This window comes from Mytilus edulis, chromosome 8, assembly GCF_963676685.1.
Source record: "Mytilus edulis chromosome 8, xbMytEdul2.2, whole genome shotgun sequence".
In the NCBI taxonomy this organism is placed as follows: Eukaryota; Metazoa; Mollusca; class Bivalvia; order Mytilida; family Mytilidae; genus Mytilus; species Mytilus edulis.
Genome location: NC_092351.1, coordinates 27,094,704 through 27,115,843, shown reverse-complemented (window position 1 = coordinate 27,115,843; position 21,140 = coordinate 27,094,704). Strand labels below are relative to the sequence as shown.

At 30.9% G+C, this 21,140-nt stretch overlaps 1 protein-coding gene across 3 annotated transcripts in view; it reads right to left on the bottom strand.

Moving 5' to 3' along the window:
• Window positions 1–21,140, bottom strand: part of LOC139485239 (glutamate receptor ionotropic, kainate 2-like) — an 80,280-nt gene that overhangs the window by 27,120 nt on the left and 32,020 nt on the right. For all 3 annotated transcript variants that reach the window (XM_071269527.1, XM_071269526.1, XM_071269528.1), the window contains exons 2-5: window positions 11,439–11,579; window positions 5,352–5,597; window positions 4,594–4,772; window positions 3,839–3,892 (exon numbers count right to left, since the gene is read on the bottom strand). In XM_071269527.1, the coding sequence (XP_071125628.1) occupies window positions 3,839–3,892; window positions 4,594–4,772; window positions 5,352–5,597; window positions 11,439–11,579 (620 nt within the window). The remainder of the gene's footprint in view (window positions 1–3,838; window positions 3,893–4,593; window positions 4,773–5,351; window positions 5,598–11,438; window positions 11,580–21,140) is intronic.

Below are 21,140 nucleotides of genomic sequence, written 5' to 3'. Positions count from 1 at the left end.
AGTTGTGTGCTCCCGTTACAAATGTTTGGGTTTTTTTTTGTATTTAAAAGAACCTGTAGCACTACTATACAATGTCAAGGTTTGTCAAAGTGGTTCCCGACATATAAACATTAATGTATGAGGTTCTGGCATTAAACGAGTGGCGAAAATTACCACAGGGAGATAAAACTCACAAAATGTCAAATAGACAAATACTAGTACAATAATTAACAAAGGTACCAGGAATATATAATTTAATACGTCAGACGCGCGTTTCGTCTACATAAGACTTATCAGTGGTGCTCACAAAAGACACAACATAGAAAACTAAAAACTAGGCAACACGAATCCACCACAAACTGAAGGTGATCTCAGGTGTTCCGTAAGGGAACGCAGATCCTGCTTCACATTTATATCATTTGTACATGATACACGCTTAATTTAGTACAGATCAAAAGCAATGGCAAATCACTAAAGGTTCCAATAAGCATATCGGATTAAACGTTTAATATGATTATTTAAGTTTCTTCGATAACATACCTATTATCGGTAAAATGTAGATCTAAGGTCAAAATTGAAGATATTAACACTGATACATTAGAAGATAACAAAATAATGCGATTAATCCCCAGATTACCAGAATTTTAAAGTCATTTAAGGTATTAACAAAGTCCCAGAATAAATATAACAAAAATAGGTAACATGTCCGTATAGATTAATCGTGTAAACTTTAGTCTCTATGGTCCTTGATAAATATTCTAATTAGCTGACATACACTGCACATCTGATGTATTACAGCAATCATTTGGGGTCTGTTGGCATTTATATGTAATGATTGCTAGTAATTATTATACAGGGTAATTTTTTTCACCGAGTGCTGTGCAAGCTACTCAGCATGTGAATTTTATTTTATTTTGATTCACTCTAGACCCAACTCATTTAGAATACTGCCTGACTATAGACTATATATTTCAATGGCTGTCTTCTTTGTTAATCTTTTGTGTACACTTATGTATGATAAAATGTTGTGATATTTTCTTTGGCAATCGTTTACTTTCTATACAATGAGCGTTTTAAATTTGTAAGAACAGTATACAGAATTCTTCTAAAACACCAAAATATTCGGAATAATATTATCTAGGCTCACCTTCGTATTACAGGATTTTTTCTTAGCAATTGACTGTAAGAGTAATGAATATTTGTTTCTCTTTTTTTCTTCGTACAAATTCATTGTATTTATTCATAATTTTAACTATAAATCCTTCAATTCACTTATTGCACATGTCTAATTATTAAATATAAAGATTATTACCAGGGATTGTCTTAATTCCGCAAAAAGACATGTCGTTTAAAGTTATTTTTTATTCTTTCATGTTTAGTATAAACTTGTTTTGGTACAATAAAATCTTCTTTACTGAAATATAAGAGAATGGAAAAACAAAGAAATGACTATTCGACTTTAAAAAAGTAAAGTAAATATACCAAACTCCAAGGTAAATTCAAAGGAGGGTCAGTAAGCATTGACAACATTAAATGATTATACTTCAAACGATGAAAATATAGCAATTAATTATTGGCAATTATGAGCAGGTAGATCATGATTTCATTAAGATAGTAGAAGAAATAAGTAGATATTAACACGAAGGATTAGTTTCCTATTCGAGTATGTGAAATGCCTTCAAGCAAAACAAAACATAAGATATTAAAGCCATTATTAATAAAGTAATAAACACTCCATCATCTTAAGAATTGTTATGACTAGGCAGTTAAGTAGCAGTTAAAGTGTTTAGAACTCTCGGAAGTAGCAATTTTACTCATCGATTTTTTTGTTGCTCTTGGTTAACGACAATTTATATGTTAGAGCACGCAATCCACTATCAGGTACTTAAGTCTCTTTTTACTAAGTAAATATAATTAATTATCCCACAGAATGTGCATCAATTCAAACAAAAGCAAAATTAATCAGTATAAAGCTAAATCACTTGGGTATATAAAAATGCCAGCAAATGCCATTCAAAAAGCTGTGTTTACACTTTTCGATTTTTTTTAAACATTAATCACAAATTTATTTATATCAATTATTTGACGCATTGGACTGTTAGGTCCGTAAAATATTTTATTCCATACTGAGTTATTTGTCTCTCTCATGCTGGAAACAGATTCATTATTGACCGATTAATATTTCCTCTATCAAACAGCATGCAAACCTAAATCATCTGATGTTCAATAGACAGCGATATATAATCGAAAACAATATAATATAGTCCATTTACTATGACCTATTTTGTTAATGATTTGCTGCTGAGTCCACAGGTCAATATCATAAAATACGCGATCCCTGCCTACATATCAAATGTCAATTAATTATCTTTTTCTGAAGATAGATTGATTTTAAGGCGTTTTCAATATTTACAATTGTGACTCTTCAATTTGAAAATTTGGTTGCCTGGCAGAGATTCATTTATTGCGCATTTCATTTTTTTACATGACGATTAAATATTTTTGTCCAACTAATGATTGACATAAAGGATATTAAATGATTTAAAATTGGTAATCGACCATTCAAGGGTAAACACATGATTGGTTATTCTAATGAGTTATTGTACATTGAAGTAAGAATAAAAATGCAAATGCAAACCTTCAAATACTAAAGTACGTATGAGTATTCGCAAGAAATAAGGGTAGTTTGAATTTATAAATCTATATTAAGACAATAAACGTGATGCAAACAACGTGATTCAAAACGCGCTAAACTCTGATTAATGATACCATAGTGTGGACTTTGCTATAAAAGCCACATAAAAATCGTTTCATAACAACTAATTCTTTTAGTGTTTGTATTTTCTCAAATAATGATTAACCTTTCTGTTAATGAACTATGTCTGATGATCAAAATCAGTCAGGATCAATAGATAAAGAGATACGAACCATGTCAGCAGCTTATAGAAACTGTTTGCATTTCTTTAAAAACGGAAAACCCTTCTATGCAATAAGTTAGACGATGAAGGCTATATGTCTGATCCCAGGGACAAGTCCCTATGTATAAAGGAGTAGGTCCAGTAAGACCCTTTTTTGGCCCCAAAATATAGAAGTTTTACAAAATTGTTAAAATGTAAGCTATTAGTATTAGTCATTTATTGGAAAGTAGAATGCGTCTGCTACATAGATATGGGCAGTTTTTGACAATAAAATGCACATATATCGGGTACTAGCATCATTAACTCATGAATTTAGCATTTTAGTTAAATTTTAGACGATCTCCGTCTTAAATGAAAGTGAAAGCAGGTGTGTTCATTCTTAAAATTAGAATATAAATTGTATTTGATGATAATACATAACATATATAAAGATTTGGATGAACACAGATGCGGTCATTTTTGACGAAAACATCTGAAAAGTGATATTTTTTTGCTAATTTGATAGATTTTTCATATTTAAGCTTTAATCGGAGCGTTTTTAATCAGTAAATCAGTTAAAAAATCTTTCACATAAACTAATTCAATCAACTGAAATAGACATTAAGAGTTTAAAAATTGTCAAAATCTTTCGTCAGATGAACCTGAAATTTGAGGCTAAATTCGGCTCTTTCCGGACCTACTCCTTTACTAAGTTTACCAGGTTAACTGCTAGCCAGGACTATTACTTTCCACATTAACCATCAACCAGGGCTATGAATAAAGTTGCTTACCGAATTTGCACCTTACTAGGTCAATGGATAAAGATATGAACCAAATTAATCAGAACCAGACCAATAAAGAAAGGTACTGCATTTAACACAATAAACCACTAACAGTGCTTTAAATATAAAAGCTTCTCATCAAATAAGCCAATAACCAGGTGAATGAATAAAGGTACTTACCAAATTAACCACTAACCAGGCATTTGGACGGGATAACATATTCAGGTATAAAGCCTGCAAAACAATTAAATGGTTAGGATGAAAGAGCTATTTTCCTTACTATTTCAACTCACAATAAACCTATCTAAATATGGGAATAAATCCTTGATACTGGTAGTGCTGCTTTTATCCTTATTCTGACATAAAAAAAAACAAGATTGTAATAACATAAAACCCTTTTTAAAAAGGACCATTGAAAACAAACATTCAAATTAATTAACGAGTATAAAAACGTTATCAATGTACAACACGTTGTTTTTTTTCAACATTATACTAGTTAATGGTATCATGAAGTTTAAAACGAAGCTTTCACCTGTCCGTTGCATTTCACAGGACCTATATATTCCTGTTAATAACTAAATGCATATAACTAAAATGTTATAGCAAAGCCACCTTGTCCGATATTTTTAGTTAATTACAAGTTGCATTGCATCACTTGGTTATAAATTGAGATAGTATTTAGAATTCAAATATTTATATATTTTGAATATTATAATATATGGTTACAATAGCTTAGTTTACTGAAGTTATGATAACCTTATGTCAGAATTGTATTTCTTCATTTATTTGCTCTATCATGTACAGTGTTGTTGGTTTTAATTTGTGAGGTTTTTAGTAATATTTTATACAATACCAAATATTATGTTTCACTGACATATCTTATTTCCACCTGTTCTATTTAGAAAATGTAAACATTAAAGTGTGTGTTCACTTACCTGAGTAAGAACAACAGCAGCATTCTTAGATGAACACATTAATATAAAATTTCCGAAATATTTATCACGAAGCTCTTTTAAAATCCTTTTCACATTATTACTAGAGGAATTATTTAGTACATTATATGTCTTAATGTCAGCAGTTTCTTTATCCACTAATCCAGAAAATATATGTGGCACTGAAAAAAAAAATTAAATTTAACTTCAAATATGATATTTTTGGAAAAGAATCGTTCAGTCATATCTTTTGGCTATACAATATGCATGCAAATACAAAGAACTTAATCAAGCAATAAATTTTGATAGTTCTTATTGTTGTAAATGCATTTAATTTAATTATTTAAACGTACTGAACTTTTTGAGTTTATAACCTATTATGGTTAAATATTCATAGAAAAATGGACGTTTTATCAGTATTCCCTTGAGTCATGACGGTGACCTTGGAACTTGTTTTAGACTTTTGTGCCAATAGCTGCTTCCGCTTTAGCAACCGAAAAGGTTACCATTTATTAGGAACACATAGAACCAAAACACTGCGGCAACAAATCTGAAATAACACTTTGGAAACTAATAAATTGAATATAAGACCTAAAAGGGATACCAAAACACATGCAGGATAACCTATGCTGAAGGGAGTTTCGAGTTAAAAAAGGGTGAACACAATTCTTCTTCGTTTTGCTATATATGTATGCTTAATCAATATGTTAGCTAGCATTCCGCAGAAATAAAGAATTGTTGACATGTTTTTATAAACTCACCTTGTGGATGATCATAAACAAGTCCAAGCTTTTTCCATTTCAAATAATTTAACATATCGTTTATAGCTAATCCGTACACATCTATTCCTGGAACTATACGTATAAGGAAGGACGATTCAGTCCAGTGATAAGGAACCATTGAGGTAACAAGAAATGGTATTCTGACACTCTCACAACCATGTGCAAAGGCTTCGTTAAATGGTCCAATCAATGCTGATATTCCAGTGTGGTTTATCTTATTAAAAGCTGAAAATAGAAATGAGACAATCTAAAGGTAGGGCTAAATAGTTATCAAAGGTACCAGGATTATAATTTAGTACGCCAGACGCGCGTTTCGTCTACACAAGACTCATCAGTGACGCTCATATCAAAATATTTATAAATCCCAACTAGTACAAAGTTGAAGAGCATTGAGGTTCCAAAATTCCAAAAAGTTGTGCCAAATACGGCTAAGGTAATCTATGCCTGGGATAAGAAAATCTTTAGTTTTTCGAAAAATTCAAAGTTTTGTAAACAGGAAATTTATAAAAAAAAAATGACCGCATTATTGATATTCATGTCAACACCGAAATGTTGACTACTTGGCTGGTGATACCCTCGGGGACGAAACGTCCACCAGCAGTGGAATCGACCCAGTGGTGTAAATAGTTATCAAAGGTACCAGGATTATAATTTAGTACGCCAGACGCGCGCTCCGTCTACACAAGACTCACCAGTGACGCTCATATCAAACTTTTTATAAAGCCAAACAAGTACAAAAAATGTGATTAGATTTTATCGTCCAAATTATTTGCAATTTATAGTTAAAAAGAAAGACTTTCGAAATGTTGTTATGATCTTTTCAATAAGGGTTGTTAACCGTTTTTGTTCTCGGCCATACGATTTTTTTGGACCATACATATATGTTTACGAACATAGATTGATCTAATTCTCATATTCTCCTATGATCTGATCCTTTTTTGAGGTGTATGTGTGGAAAGGTTGACGCTTTTCCATCGGGTTTGGTTAGTAACCGGAATTTGTCTTCTCTCAATCGATAATGACTTTTGGATAGCGGTATGCTACTGTTGCTTTTATTTATTCATATATGTTTGCCTCTGTACAATGTTTGCATTATTGTTGTTTTTCATCTAACATATTAGCATAAAAAAAAATTAAAAAATGTATATAAACGATTTAAAATGTGAACAATTATTCATTAATTTCGAAAGCGAAGTAAAATTTATAAATATACTGACGTAGAGAGACCTTTTTCAGGTAAACAGAGAGTAGAAAATTTCCAGCAACAGCGTAAAAAATTACAATTTCCCAACTCCATCTCGCAATCAATATTGGTAAGTAATGAGTATTTTTTAGTGTATATGATTTCAATGGAAATTAATCACGATAATATAGTAGAAAAATAATAAATGACTTTTTATGTTTATGATGTTTGTTAGATTTTATATTTTTTGCATAAAATAACATACGACAAATTGATGGCTGTTTCTTTAACTTTGTTAGTGTACAGGCCAAGACAAATCTGTTCTAATTGTAGTTTATACTATAGAACAAAGACTGTTCAATTGAAAGATAAGTTTATCAAACTACTATGAGAGAGCCACAATCAAACCATCGATAGTGTAAGAACTGACGGAATAAATTCGACTTTTACAGGCTAAATATATATAATTGCATGTTTGATCAACACAAAAAAACAAATGTATAATTATATGGACATAAAATGCCGTAGCATATAAAACTGTCGACTTGTTATGTTGGACCATCTTCCGGTACCCACTTATACATATGCCGAAACTTAAAATTGATTTGTAATTATAATAGCTTTTTTCTAAGGTACAAATGTATTTTTGATGATTTACCTTTGTGATCTATTAATACACATACCATGTTTTTCTATGACTTCATTACATAAGATGATAACTGGGTGTAAGGTATGAATCAACAACCAAATGGTTCGAAAAGTCAACAGACATAAGAGATACCGTGTCAGTACCAAATGTCAAGCTCTCAACCGAGGTTAAGTTGGGAAGAGAATAATGACGATGTTTCTTCATCACCAAAAAGATAAAAAAAAAAAACCATTATGATATGACTTTTTGAACAGGGATATAAACATTGTGAAATTTGAAAAATAAGGTACTCAGGACAGCATAGTAAACCTTTCTGAACAGTTCTTTCGGTCTGTCCGTTGATTTTCAAATATATCCAATGCGGTTAATGTAGTACTGTTCATACAATACATGTGCTGTCAAATAAGATCAATTTATGTTCAGATTTTTTAGTTGTAGTCATTTACCATCAACATCCTAGTGAAGAGTCTGGACACCTCTAAATAGTATTGAATAGACCGCAAGTAAATTGTCTAGACAGTACCGAATTTACCGCAGTGGTTCAGGCTGAACATTGGTAGGATGTCTAAATAATTTATTTTACAGACTTTACAGACGATATTCAGATCAAAATTCCTATTTTGGACTAAAATGTTTTTTTGCCAATGTACTGCAACATTCATTAACGAACTTAAAATTTATCTATAGATCTCTTACTAACAAAACACAAATAATCAAGATTTTATAAGCTAAATACGACTGAAATTATCACCTAACAATTGCTTTGGTTGCACAAAAATTGGTTGCGCTTCAGTGTCTGAACTTAGGAGAGATATTGTAAGTCTATTATAAATGGTGATGTAATATTCTTTCATTGCCAATCAAACATTATCTCAGACACTTCCGTCTTCATTAGACTTTTTAATGTTATGATTGGTGATGTAAGCAGAGCAGAAAATTCTCACCATGTCAAAGAACCTAGTCCAAATCAATTTAACTTTTTACAAATGAATAATTTTATAAGATTGGACAATTTTATTGAAATCAAAATATTTTTCTTTCTCTTCTCTAACTCTTCTTCCGTTAACTTCGTTGCATCGTTGCATATCGTCAGAAAAAATGTCATACAAATATTAGATGATACTATAACTTCAGGATTGTTAGTGATATTTTATTACACTACTGCAGTACTAACATTGATGGCTTTATTGTACAAATGATGCTCTCCAGAGAAATTCGGTAAATTTTCTAATCAATATTATAGTTTGTTTTGATGATTAAATATGTAATATGATAACCCGTTTCTTTGTTTTTAACTGAAAAAGAGAAACAGTGGATGTTTATGGTTCTATTGATTCGTCTCTGTTCCTGAAGCATAGTTTTTCTTCTACATAGACCTTAGTTAACATTGCCTCATAAGTGATAAATTTGGAGCTACATATAACCGAATTAATATTGACATGTGTTTCAACTTCAATATATTAATGAATGATCAATTAACAGTTATTAAGCCTGTCACTTTTTTCTATTTGTTGATGACTTCACAGATTCTGAACTTTAATTGATTGGTATATATTTCAATTAAAGGAATTATTTCGTTGGTTTTAACACAAGTCTTGTCTTTATAACATTATAATTGAACCTATAGCAATAAGTAAATTAAGCCAAAACGAAAGATCTAAAGGACAGTTCGTTAGATTTATAACCTATATTACCGACAAAAAATGCGTTTGAATTAAGCCTTCTTATGATAGTACTGTTTATGGAATCGCACCCCTCACCCTTATGTTTTTTCTTACTTTTACTTTGATCTGCAGTATCCAAGTAACAATGGTTGCAACCTTAATTGGTACCTTCGGTACTTGCATTCTGCAGCTTTTTTTTTTGTGCTTCTTATTTTATCATTCGATAGGTTCTAGATAAACAAAAAACAACCATATGTTGATAGCTGTAGTTTTTCTTTGTTGTATGTCAAATTTTATCTTAGGATTCTGGTGTAGTTCATTGATGTGGTCTATTGAACTATGTGTGTGTGCCTTGCAGTTCTTTTAGCGATTCCTGTAATCCCTTTTTTAAGTATATTTGTGACATTTTGTTCACACATCGTTGTCAAAATAATGAAATTTGATGTGCCTGTCGTACAAGCAAGAGGTTTAGCTCTATAAAACCAGGTTCAATCCACCATTTTCTACATTTGAAAATGCCTGTACCAAGTCAGGAATATGACAGTTGTTGTCCGTTCGTTTGATTTTGCATTTGATTAGGGACTTTCCGTTTGAATTTTCCTCGGAGTTGAGTTTTTTTGTGATTTTTACTTTTCACAGTCGTCTTTATTCTAATACATAATGGAAGATATTTACCAATTATTATCCATTGATTAAGAATTGTTACATTTACAGACTTGAATTAATTGCTGATTTTTTTAATGCTGTTTTGGAAAATTTTGCGAAATATTTTAGTAGGAATTAGGCAATAACATTGAAGAACGCATTCATGTAGGCAGATGTTCATTTGTCACAAAACATTGGTAAATGCAATTGGATTCTGTATACAAAATATCCCAAAAAAACCTAATGAATACTAACAACAGTTCTGATTTATTATACAGGAACGAAAAATAAAAAAATAAAAGTTAATAAAGGATACATGTGAATTGATAATATAATCAACACTCAACCAAAATATACAGAAAAGGTGCTGCTAATTTCAGTTTCTGCATTTACATTGGTAAATAGACTAAATATTGTATTTGAAAGAGATCTGGACAATCAGCAAGACGAATACATTCTATTCGCAGAAACTTTCAAAATGATTCCAAATTTTGTTCATTATCAACCTGTTTAAAAGTGAAATCGTTTGGAAAACAATTGTACAGTTACTTGAGATTCATCACTTAATAGCACCTTTTAATGCATCTTCAACGGTTAAAACATGGATTATGTAATGCATTGTGTGGGCTTCATATATGACTATCTCTTTATTTCTAATGCAGTAAACATGTGAATCGTTCATCTTCGTCATCTATTTACAATGAAATACTTGTCATTTGAAATTATTGTCAATTTTGTATAATAAAAATTACTATAATTTAGATTTATCTATTGTAATATGTTGTATTATCTCATCAATAAACACGTGAGTTTATTTTCGGTATTTTTTTCTACATGCATACATTTCTTATTGATAAAAGGACAATAATGGCCACATTATTTATGTATGTGCCTGTCCCAAGTCAGGAGCCTGTAATTCAGTGGTTGTCGTTTGTTTATGTGTTACATATTTGTTTTTCGTTCATTTTTTTTACATAAATAAGTTTTCTCGTTTGAATTGTCTTATCGGGGCCTTTTATAGCTGACTTTGCGGTATGCGCTTTGATCATTGTTGAAGGCCGTACGCTGAATCTATAGTTGTTAATGTCTGTGTCAGTTTGGTCTTTTGTGGATAGTTGTTGTCTCATTGGCAATCATACCACATCTTCTTTTTTATAAGCTAGTGGTTTTCGACATGTTGAAAAAGAATATTTCTGCTTTTATACAATATTTGGTAAAACACACTATGTCATAGGAATAAAAAAGTACATACAATGTATACATTCAAAAGTCAAATAAACCATTTGGAAAAAAGGACACGAGATCCCCACCAAAAAGAGGGGATAAATTTAGGAACAAAAAAAGGATCAGAATTTCTTGAACCACATATATTCATTGTCTTAGTTAAATTTTTTGATGGCATATCACGTTGGAAAACACAAAACTTGAAGAAAAACTACAATTTCCATTTTATTACACGAGATTTTTAAAATTATCAGTTAAAATCTTTTAAATGCACATGCAGCTCTGGAGACAATGCACAAAACAGAAATTTATCTGTTGCGTTTCGAAAAACAATATTACGCAACCGTTGAATCATTAACGCGGATATGTTGTAACTTAAAGGAATGGGAAATGTTTTGAATGAAATATTTGACAGGAGATTGTTAATGTTTCGTTGTGACAAAGTTATCTTAGAAAACACAATGAAAGATATTTTCTTGTTAGTCGAACGGTTCTTTTATAGCTACAAGCTATAAATAATTTTATAGCTAAAATTTAAAAAATCTGGGAAGATCTTGGATTTGATATCTATGACTTTATTAAGTCATCAAAGAGTGGAAATGATGAATGACACTCTTTAACATTATCAAAATAAGAGATCTTGAATTACGTGTGTTCTAACATTGCACTTCCAACAACTTCCAATCAAAGAAAGCACTTACCACTTGTGAGTTTTTCGAAGTACATATCGCCTTCTGGGGTTTCTAAACATTCATATCTTATCTCTGAGTTATCATTCGGATACTTGTAATGATAGGATATGTCAAATTCTATCCATGTTGAACATTGGTCATGAATAATTCCTGAAATAAAGAAGATACAGATACATTACAAATAGTATGTGATATTCAAGACAAGTATCACAATATATTTGTTTGCATATGATTAAGTGTTCATCTTTATGAATGCATATCTAAAAGAGGGACGAAAGATACCAAAGGGACAGTCAAACTCATAAATCTAAAACGAACTGACAACGCCATGGCTAAAAATGAAAAAGACAAACAAACAACAGCACACACGACACAACATAGAAAACTAAAGAATAAACAACACGAACCCCACCAAAAAACTAGGGGTAATTGTACCATTGTTATTTCATTTCCTAACTCCGAACCCTATACTATTATATCAAACAACATATTCAATAGGTAATAACAACATGATGTATAGATCAATTACAGTGTTATTTAATATCTCCTAAGAGTTAAAGTTTACAACTTGAATGGAATACTGATTGAATTCAAATTTCTAAAGGTGTATAAACTCTCATCATAGAAAACAGAATTTAACTTGTGTACGACAGTCGCACGTTTAATCTACAAAAATCCTCATCAGTACCGGTCGAATCAAGACAAACTCGAAAAGTTAAAATGAATTACTATGCAAAAGAGGACTGTGAAATCAAAATTCAAAGTAAACAAATCCGCATTTTTTCGTCAAAAAATATTGTGTAAACAAATACTGGTTGTTTGTAATTATGACCATATCAATGTTAGTAAATTTGATGCGACTATAGTAGAAGTAAGAGGTTTAGTGCTATAAAACCAGATTCAGATTCAATTCACCATTTTTTACATTTGAAAATGTCTGTACCAAGTCAGGAATATGACAGTTGTTGTCCGTTCGTTTGATGTGTTTTGTCATTTGATTTTACCATTTGATGGGGACTTTCCGATTGAATTTTCCTCGGAGTTTAGTATTTTGTGATTTTACTTTTTAGTTGGTGTCTTATGGACTGAATGGCATCAGCCAAACTACCGATTGATTTGTAATGACTTTGATCTTTGCAAAAGAGTAACGAAAGATACCAGATGGACATTCGACTTAATAGATCGAAAATAAACTGCAACACCATGGCTAAAATATAAACAGACATAAGACAAATTAAAGTGCACAAGACACAGCGTAGAAAAACTAAGACCACGCTAATTTGATTTCTTATTCTACGAAATTTCTACTCCAAAAATTAGGGCCGGCGATCATCTTTTATGTGTTTTTTAATTCATTTCAACACGATTCATATGAGACATTCAAACACTTAAGGTTTAAGTGTAGATTCCTAACATTTTTTAGGAATGAATTCCGGCTGTATCGTTTCAAAAATTAAAATTCAATTGCGTTTGTGAAAAAAATAGTGAAGAAATAAATACAATGTCAGGTTGCTACATGAAGATTTCACTCAATTTACTCAGAAAAATCAAGACCATTGAAGTTAGCGTTCTATGATTAAGTATTATGACATTAACAACTAGTACACATTCTATTTAACAATAACTTCGACAAACAAAAAATGAAGTGAAACCATTGTTTGCTTCGCGTACCATCCAATGGTCAAATACAAACTAATGGTATAAACGCATTACACGCATTTTGAAAGAAAATGATTTAGTTAAAACAAGACCACAGGCACCAACCAAGAATTTCAGACCAAGGCATGTCTTTATTAAGCGATGATTTTAGAAATTCCGAATTGAAATATACTGTAGGCGATCTTATTCAAAATGCTGACCAAATTACAATTTATTCCATCAAATCAATCAGTTCAACTGGTCAGAAATTTCACTAAAATTCTGAGGAGGAACCACAGAAGTTACAGTGTGATGTTAGTTAGTTTCCAAACAATATTTGTGTTTATGAATTCTCTATTTACAGTACATACATCCGTTAAAGGTTTAGTCGCCAGTATCATAATATCCATTAAATGAATTCAAATGATATTCGTTTGTATAAATGTTTTTTTTTATTATCACGTTTCACTTTGATGAATTGACTGTGGTTCAGTTGGTTAAAATTGATGACCAGTCGAACAGTTTGATTAGATAAAACAAATCGCTTTTTCAGACAGAATCATAAATGAAGTGCAATTGGCGGAGAGAATCACTTATAATCATGTCAAAATAACACACCATGGTTTTTAAACTCTGAAAGAGGGACGAAAGATACCAGAGGGACAGTCAAACTCATAAATTGAAAATAAACTGACAACGCCATGGTTAAAAATGAAAAAGACGAACAGACAAACAATAGTACACATGACACAACTTAGAAAACTAAACAATAACCAGCACGACCCCCACAAAGCTAGGCGTGATCTCAGGTGCTCATGAAGGGTAAGCAGATCCTCTAATGTGATATTTTGGTAGCTATATATAACGTTTAATGTAATTAGTTATGTATGAAACCTTCCTGCATCTTCAACAGTTTAAAAGAAACAGGTCACGTTTATAATGAAGTACATATACCATATAATTTGTCTCATGATGGGATAATGTAATTATGCTCGTGCGGTTATGTCGGAATTTTAAAGTAATTTTTATATACTATTTGTCTACTGAACATACCTTTTCTGCAAAATAATAAAGATAACGTGCATTACGTGTACAAACTATCATAATTATCTAGTCTATCTTTTTATCCTTTTCATGTGGCCTACTTTTAACTCTTAATATAATGACTAACGAGTGGTAGCCAAGTTCTGTACAATTATGATACCACATTCCAAATATCTCCAGAGACAGACTAGGTTAAAGATACCAGGCAATGACTATTACAGTGTTAAATACGAGTGTAATGTTAATGTTACCAAAATAATTGAATGATCCATATCACTGATCCCAATTTCCTTTAATTCATAACAGTCATCAACATGACATATTAAAACTGTTTGGCAGTTATGTTGTATTCATTTAATAATTCTCTTTGCATGTAATTGTGGTTTAATAGGGGAAAGGGTGTATTTAGAATGTGTATATAACATCTATTACCATACTACAACAATTACTAAAAACATTAAAAACGTTAGCATGGTATTTATTTAATCGATGTGGAGTCATATAGTTATATAATATGTCCAGTCCATCATTTTATAGTAACATTGCTCGTTTTAAAAAAGAGTCTATTGCATACAGATTATGTGTACAGATATGTTACATCGTCATTATATCTTAGAATATGCTTTCCTTCATAACATCCCTCTGCTACATACTTTATGTTTTTCACTTGCACAAGGTAAACTTTTTCTTGTATCAATTATGTTTTAAATTGAATTCCGTTATTAAAGAAACATGTGTTGTATAGTCTTTTGTCTTGTCAGTTTTGTTATTTTGATGCCGTAGATCAATATTGTCGTGTTCTTATTAGCAGATACTCATTTTTGTGCTTTTCTGTGGTAAATAAAAGATGTCATAATGGTAATTATGCTTGTTCCAAATGACTTTATTCATATAAGAAACATTTGTACACACACGCATTAGTTTCATGGTATCGTTTGTGGGAGGTAAAACCAGTTTTGTAGTAATCAAAGCTCACCTCCAGTTCACAATTTACATAAAACAATAGAACAGGCGACTCTTCGAAGACACAGATCACATAACCCAAAAATACTTCATATCGATAATTGATAATAATAAATAAAACAAACAATATCTGTATATTTTAACTGTTGGGAAAATAAATTAATTTCAATTTATAGTGATAATAAACTAGTTGGTAGTACAATATGAAAAAAAAATACCACAAAAAAGGATACGTTTTCGCTTATCAACAAGTTTAAAGAATAACTTTCGATTATGTATTTCGTTGATATTCATTTAAAATCTTCATTGTTATGGTCTTCAGTTACCATGTCAATCAGATACCTCACCTGGTGCAATCATGTATGCAGATGCTTATAGATCAACTCCGGACTGGATTATTTTGCTTTTAAACAGATCCTTTACTTTTTTCAATAATCAAATAATAGTCATTTAATTCTAGTGTAGCCTTGTAGCCTGCTCTTTTTCGAAATCTAAAAGGATGTCTTTTACGTTCAAGAGATATGGCTCTCTCTTGACAGGGGTCAGCCATTTATCGTCCCCTTCCAACGGACTATCATCGTTTCCTCAAGAACAAAACTAGTCGTAAATGTCATTTTACTAATACAATGATTTAGAAAATGATCATGACCCATCTCGAAATTGTACAAACCGGGTAGATTGCAATGCTGGTAAAATAGATTAGCTAATATAAACGTGTTAATAACTCAGACCTTATAAATGAGAGGAGAAATATATTCAAAAGATAAATGTATTATAATAATAAGTCTAAAGCTTCATAACATTACTGGCAAAGAACTAGATATGACAAAATGACATTATCTAACATTTATAAAATGTAAGAGCAAAACGCATCCCCTCGATCTCAAACTGTTCCTTGTCTGTTGTTGTCCCTTGTTTTAATTAATTTGGTGTTCTTCAACGTTCGGTAATTTTAAGAATGCAATATTAGATCTTGAGCACGACTGAGTTAACATGAATACACTTTATAAGCTGTTTTAAATTCAAACTTTAAAAATATATCATATTATGCTGTTTATATTACAAGCTACAAATACCAGCATAGTATTGATAAAATTATATAAGTTGATACAGTTCAATATATTACAAATGTGTCATGGTTAATTCATAATATACCTTTTGTTATGTAACAAGCTGTAACCGTTGACACAGCAGTCTTTATCGAAAATTTATATGAAACATTAATGTAACATCGACATGATATATTTCTTATCTTGTTACTGAACTATTAAATGGGTTTTACAAAACAGAATGGGTTTTTTTTGCTGAGGATACGAATTTCTACAATAGTTTTGATACAACGGCTAATTTTATAACTCTTTCTGATTCAAAATAACACAAGGAATGTATACTAACAGCATCGTAAACACTCATCAAATATACTTAAAAAGGGTGAAAGATACCAGAGGGACAGTCACACTCATAGATCGAAAATAAAAATACAAGTTGTTTTAAGTTGATACACCATGGTGTAAAAGGAACAAAGAGAAATGAAACGGAACTGGACGATACAAAGTCAAACTAATCTATAGCGCAATACAGCAACTGTCTTTTACGTGAAATGAAAACTCGTGGGAAAAAGACATACACCAATATTTAAAACACAATTTATAAATACGAGACTTAGTAACACGTACACCTTTCCAACAGGGGGTGATCTGTGTGCTCCGATAGGGTAAACCCATCAGGTAGGTATAAATCTGTTGAGAAGTCTCATTAGATATGTTACTTTTAAGGAAAATGAACGACAGAATAGTAACGACAAAAAGAACATATAATTCGCCTATGTGCAAACCAACGCAGGCTTTAAATTGTCGAAGGGATGGGTTCAACTTTATCACATGAACTATTAGCTTAATGGATTCCCTGTCAGCAGCAATGTTTTATCAACAAAACAATTATAGAAAATGCAAGCTTTGGAATATCATATCGACTGGGAAATGTGTACTATATACGAAGGGGCTGGAGTAGTAATTAATATAAATGCAAACTGTACAATTATGAAGCTAAAATATTCTCTTTGGTCGTAAAGTGTGTTTCCAACCGACCGTCATTTTCAATTTCTATATGAAAGTTGCCTAAGAAGCACTCTTGAATGTGTGATATTCTTTATTTCGATTAAATTCGATTGAATAGATGTGTTTAACATTATCACCAAACCCTGGCGAATATAATGAAAGTATATCATAAACATAAAAAGCAGAATAAAAACTTAACGGCTTCTTTAATGTAGACGCATGATAAAACAACATTGAAAAAGTTAATTGGGGTATCGGAATATGAAAAATCAACTGTGGTTACTCAGCATTCGCAGACGATGTCGAAGCTAACAATTGCAAATTGACACGTCTTGTATATGCATTCAGGAACGGAATTTGAATTTAGTTTGTGTTGAGATCCATATTTCAACAATAACACGTGGGCGAATTAAAACGGTAAAAGTTTGACAGGAACAAATACAAATAGACAAGTCTGAGATTTTTCTGGTAAAGTTTTTAACTTCAGACATACAAAATACCTACAATATCAAAAGGGCAATTGACATTATCATGAACTAATTGCATGAACTTTTATAATTCTGTAGTCTAAGAAAAAGACAGGCATCATATCACAAACGTTCAATTTTGTAAGATGATTGAGTTTTCTTCGGTCTATGTATGGCAGTGATGTAGAGTAATATACTGACTATGAGTGATATGTATTATTAGCGTAAAGTGCAAAATTGATCAATGAAAACAACAAAATTTGAAACGGAAAAAATGATAAGAATACACGCAATTGTTTTATAGATCAGAAAAAAAGAAATTGAGTGTTTTTTCAGAAGTTAGCTTTGCTTAATGTTTATTGCCAACGTAGTGTGGTTTTTTTTTAAACTTGATAGCTTCTCATGCTTTTAAAGATGACATACATGACTGTATATATTAATCCACAATGTAACTTTTTTTTTTTTTAAATACATTAGATTCGTAAAACACCATATACAATGTGTTGAAACAACTACATTTTCAACATATCTAGTATGGAAAAAGAAAGTCACAACTACCAATTCAACGTTTTACTTAAGAGAGACTTTAGCAGTATTTTGAAATAAACAAATATTGTGCTTGCTAACAAGCAGGATGTGCATGTAATGATGAGATTTTTCTAGAGATAAGATGGCTGCAAAGAAACTGTTGAAATTTTTCATAACTATGATTAGGTGCATACTGCAAACTGATATGACAATTAGGAAAAATCGCCATATTCCATGCATTGACACAAAGTCACATTTTGTGTAACACTGTGTAGCAATGAGAAGGCGTTCTTATCAGGGTTTTGACTTTAGAGTTTAGCATTATCGACATTACTCCTGTATTCTTCGAGAAATGTTATAACGTGTCCTCCATTGTTTTGGTCATTATATCATTAACACTGCCATATTTATAAATTATAGACTGTTTAAAAAACTTTGAATTATTCAAAATACTAAGTTTTGTACTCAAGATATAGTTTTGTGAGCTGAATTTGATCAGATCTTCGGGAAAAGCGGTATTGTTTACTCTCAATGCTCTTCAACTTCTTACTATATTTGGTCATTTCACTTTTTTTCATTCAAACGTCACTGATAAGTCTTTTGTACATAAAACGCGCGTCTGGCAAACACTTATATGCCTACTATGTGTAACAATATTTTTATACGTACTGTAGTGATAAGTAGAATGAAAGTAAAACGTTATAAATGTTGAGCGTCCAAATTACTTTTCTCCAAAATGTACCCGGATGTATAACTACCTGAATTGTATATTTTTGAACATTTGCGCCAAATCGTACATTACACTGCTTGTTTGTTCTTCTTTGAAGATTATAATTTCTTGAGTTTTTTTTTGTTTTTTTTTCTTTACTTGAAAAAAAATATTTAGTATAGAAATGTTATGAAACTTCTAATTTAAAAAAATGATGCATTGGTTTTTTTTAAACTAAATGACTAGCTTTTTTCATAAAACTTATTTTATATACTTTTTTTCCCCAGAAAATTGTACACTTTATCCAAGTTTATATGAAGTTCACTATCTTTCAATTGTTTGCCTCAGTGAAGAACTCGCCAATATGTTTTCCGTATGCAGTGAACTCACCGTGACCTTTTTCGTAAAAATCCGGTGATCGCAATACGCATGGATCTGTCATTAAAGAAAATTATTTTATTGTACATGTTATACACGTGCTCAATATCCATGATTCTTTGTTGATTGTTTACTATATATGAAAACTACGGATTCAAAACACGACAATTAATAAGCTGACATATGTTCACATCATAACAGACTGACAGAAATATTTTTTGACGATTATGCGATATGGATGCGTAAAAAATGATAATATCGTGCACAGAAGACTAAGTTTATGATATATACATGTATTGGTTCAAGAATTGGATAAACATTATTTTTCACCAGTCACTCATTTCCTATGACTTTGATCGTACATTCTAAATGTATTGTAAAAATGCTAAATTGAAAAATATCTTCAATATTCATTAGCGAATATTATGTATAAAAGATTATTTATAGACTCTTAACAAATATTTGTGACATCAAAATTCAATAATATTTTCCATAAAAAAGCAATAAGGTGCATACATGCTTTTCTGTTTACGAAAGAAATCAAATAAAGAATTTAATTTTTGGAACTGATTATATTGTATGGTACATTAATTTGATTCATACGACTGATTATATAGTATGGTACATTTCAATTTATTATATTTCATAAATTTATATTTCAGAATATAATTCAATTTCGTCCTAATTTTCTAGATTTTTGACGTTATGACTATTTTTACTGAGGCTCATGCAGGTGGAATTTTCAGTGTTAAGTTCTAAAATCGAGTAATGGCTATAACGCCATTATTTCTTCTTTTCATTATCTCAATTCATATATATATTGATATTTTGTTCCAATGTTTTAAACTCGCTTTTAAGCATAGTTTAATGAAAAATATACAAGATAATATTAATTACAGTTCAATTAAAAACAATCGTAGTTCAACGTTACTTGCTTGCTGCTTTATCTTAATCCCTATGACGAGTTTGGTTACCTATTTCCGACAAATTGATTAATGAGGACAGCCTCCTGCAAATTTCTTTTTTTTCTCTTCAAATTCAGCCGTTAGTTGTAATCAGAATGTATTGAAACTTTAAGTGAAATACAATGTCATTACAAGATGAAGCTTTCACGAAAGATTATTTGTAATTACAGTTTTTGTTCAATACAAAACCAATACTCTTCACTCATACAAATCTAACATAAGTTTTATTTAGCTCATTAAACATTATCATTACATTGGATTAGGAATTTTCATAGAATTCAAAAATAAAAAATCTGTTGAAATTATTTATCTACCAGTTGGAATGAATAGACGTGTTTATATAACAATAAGTTCAGGTTAATCCGGTTCTTGCGGTTTTTTTTAGCAGAGAATTTATTATATAACTATATAACTAATATCTTCTTCTTATTTGACGAGAATTCCATTTGGCACCCCAGCTTCTGCTGCTTACGTTTCTTTCATGAATGTCATATGTTACTATTTTCTGAACGTCTCTTTGATTACATAGACAAAATATGAAGAAAGAAATAGGGTTGCGGTTTAACGTCAATAAAAAAGCAACCCAAAAGAAACTTTCAAAAAGAAACTACTGGATGTTTTTACAATTGAAGGGGTCAATTTAATATTCAGAGCTCCTAATCTTCTCGAGTCTGAAATTAAGTCAACAGAAGTATACTGGTGTTCAAAAGTAATAGATTATTTGGGAGAAAACAAATCCGGGTTACAAGCTACCTACTTGTCTAACGCCTGGCTGGTCAGTAAAGTGACTAAAACCAATGAAAACACATAAGTGGAAAACAAAGGAACATTAGGAACACTGAAGTGCAAAATAATCAAACGCCAACATACACAGAAACGAACTATTTGATAAAAAAAAAGCCATATATTTGATATGATGGATAACTGAAAAAGACAATATTGATGGTTCAACAATACAAAAG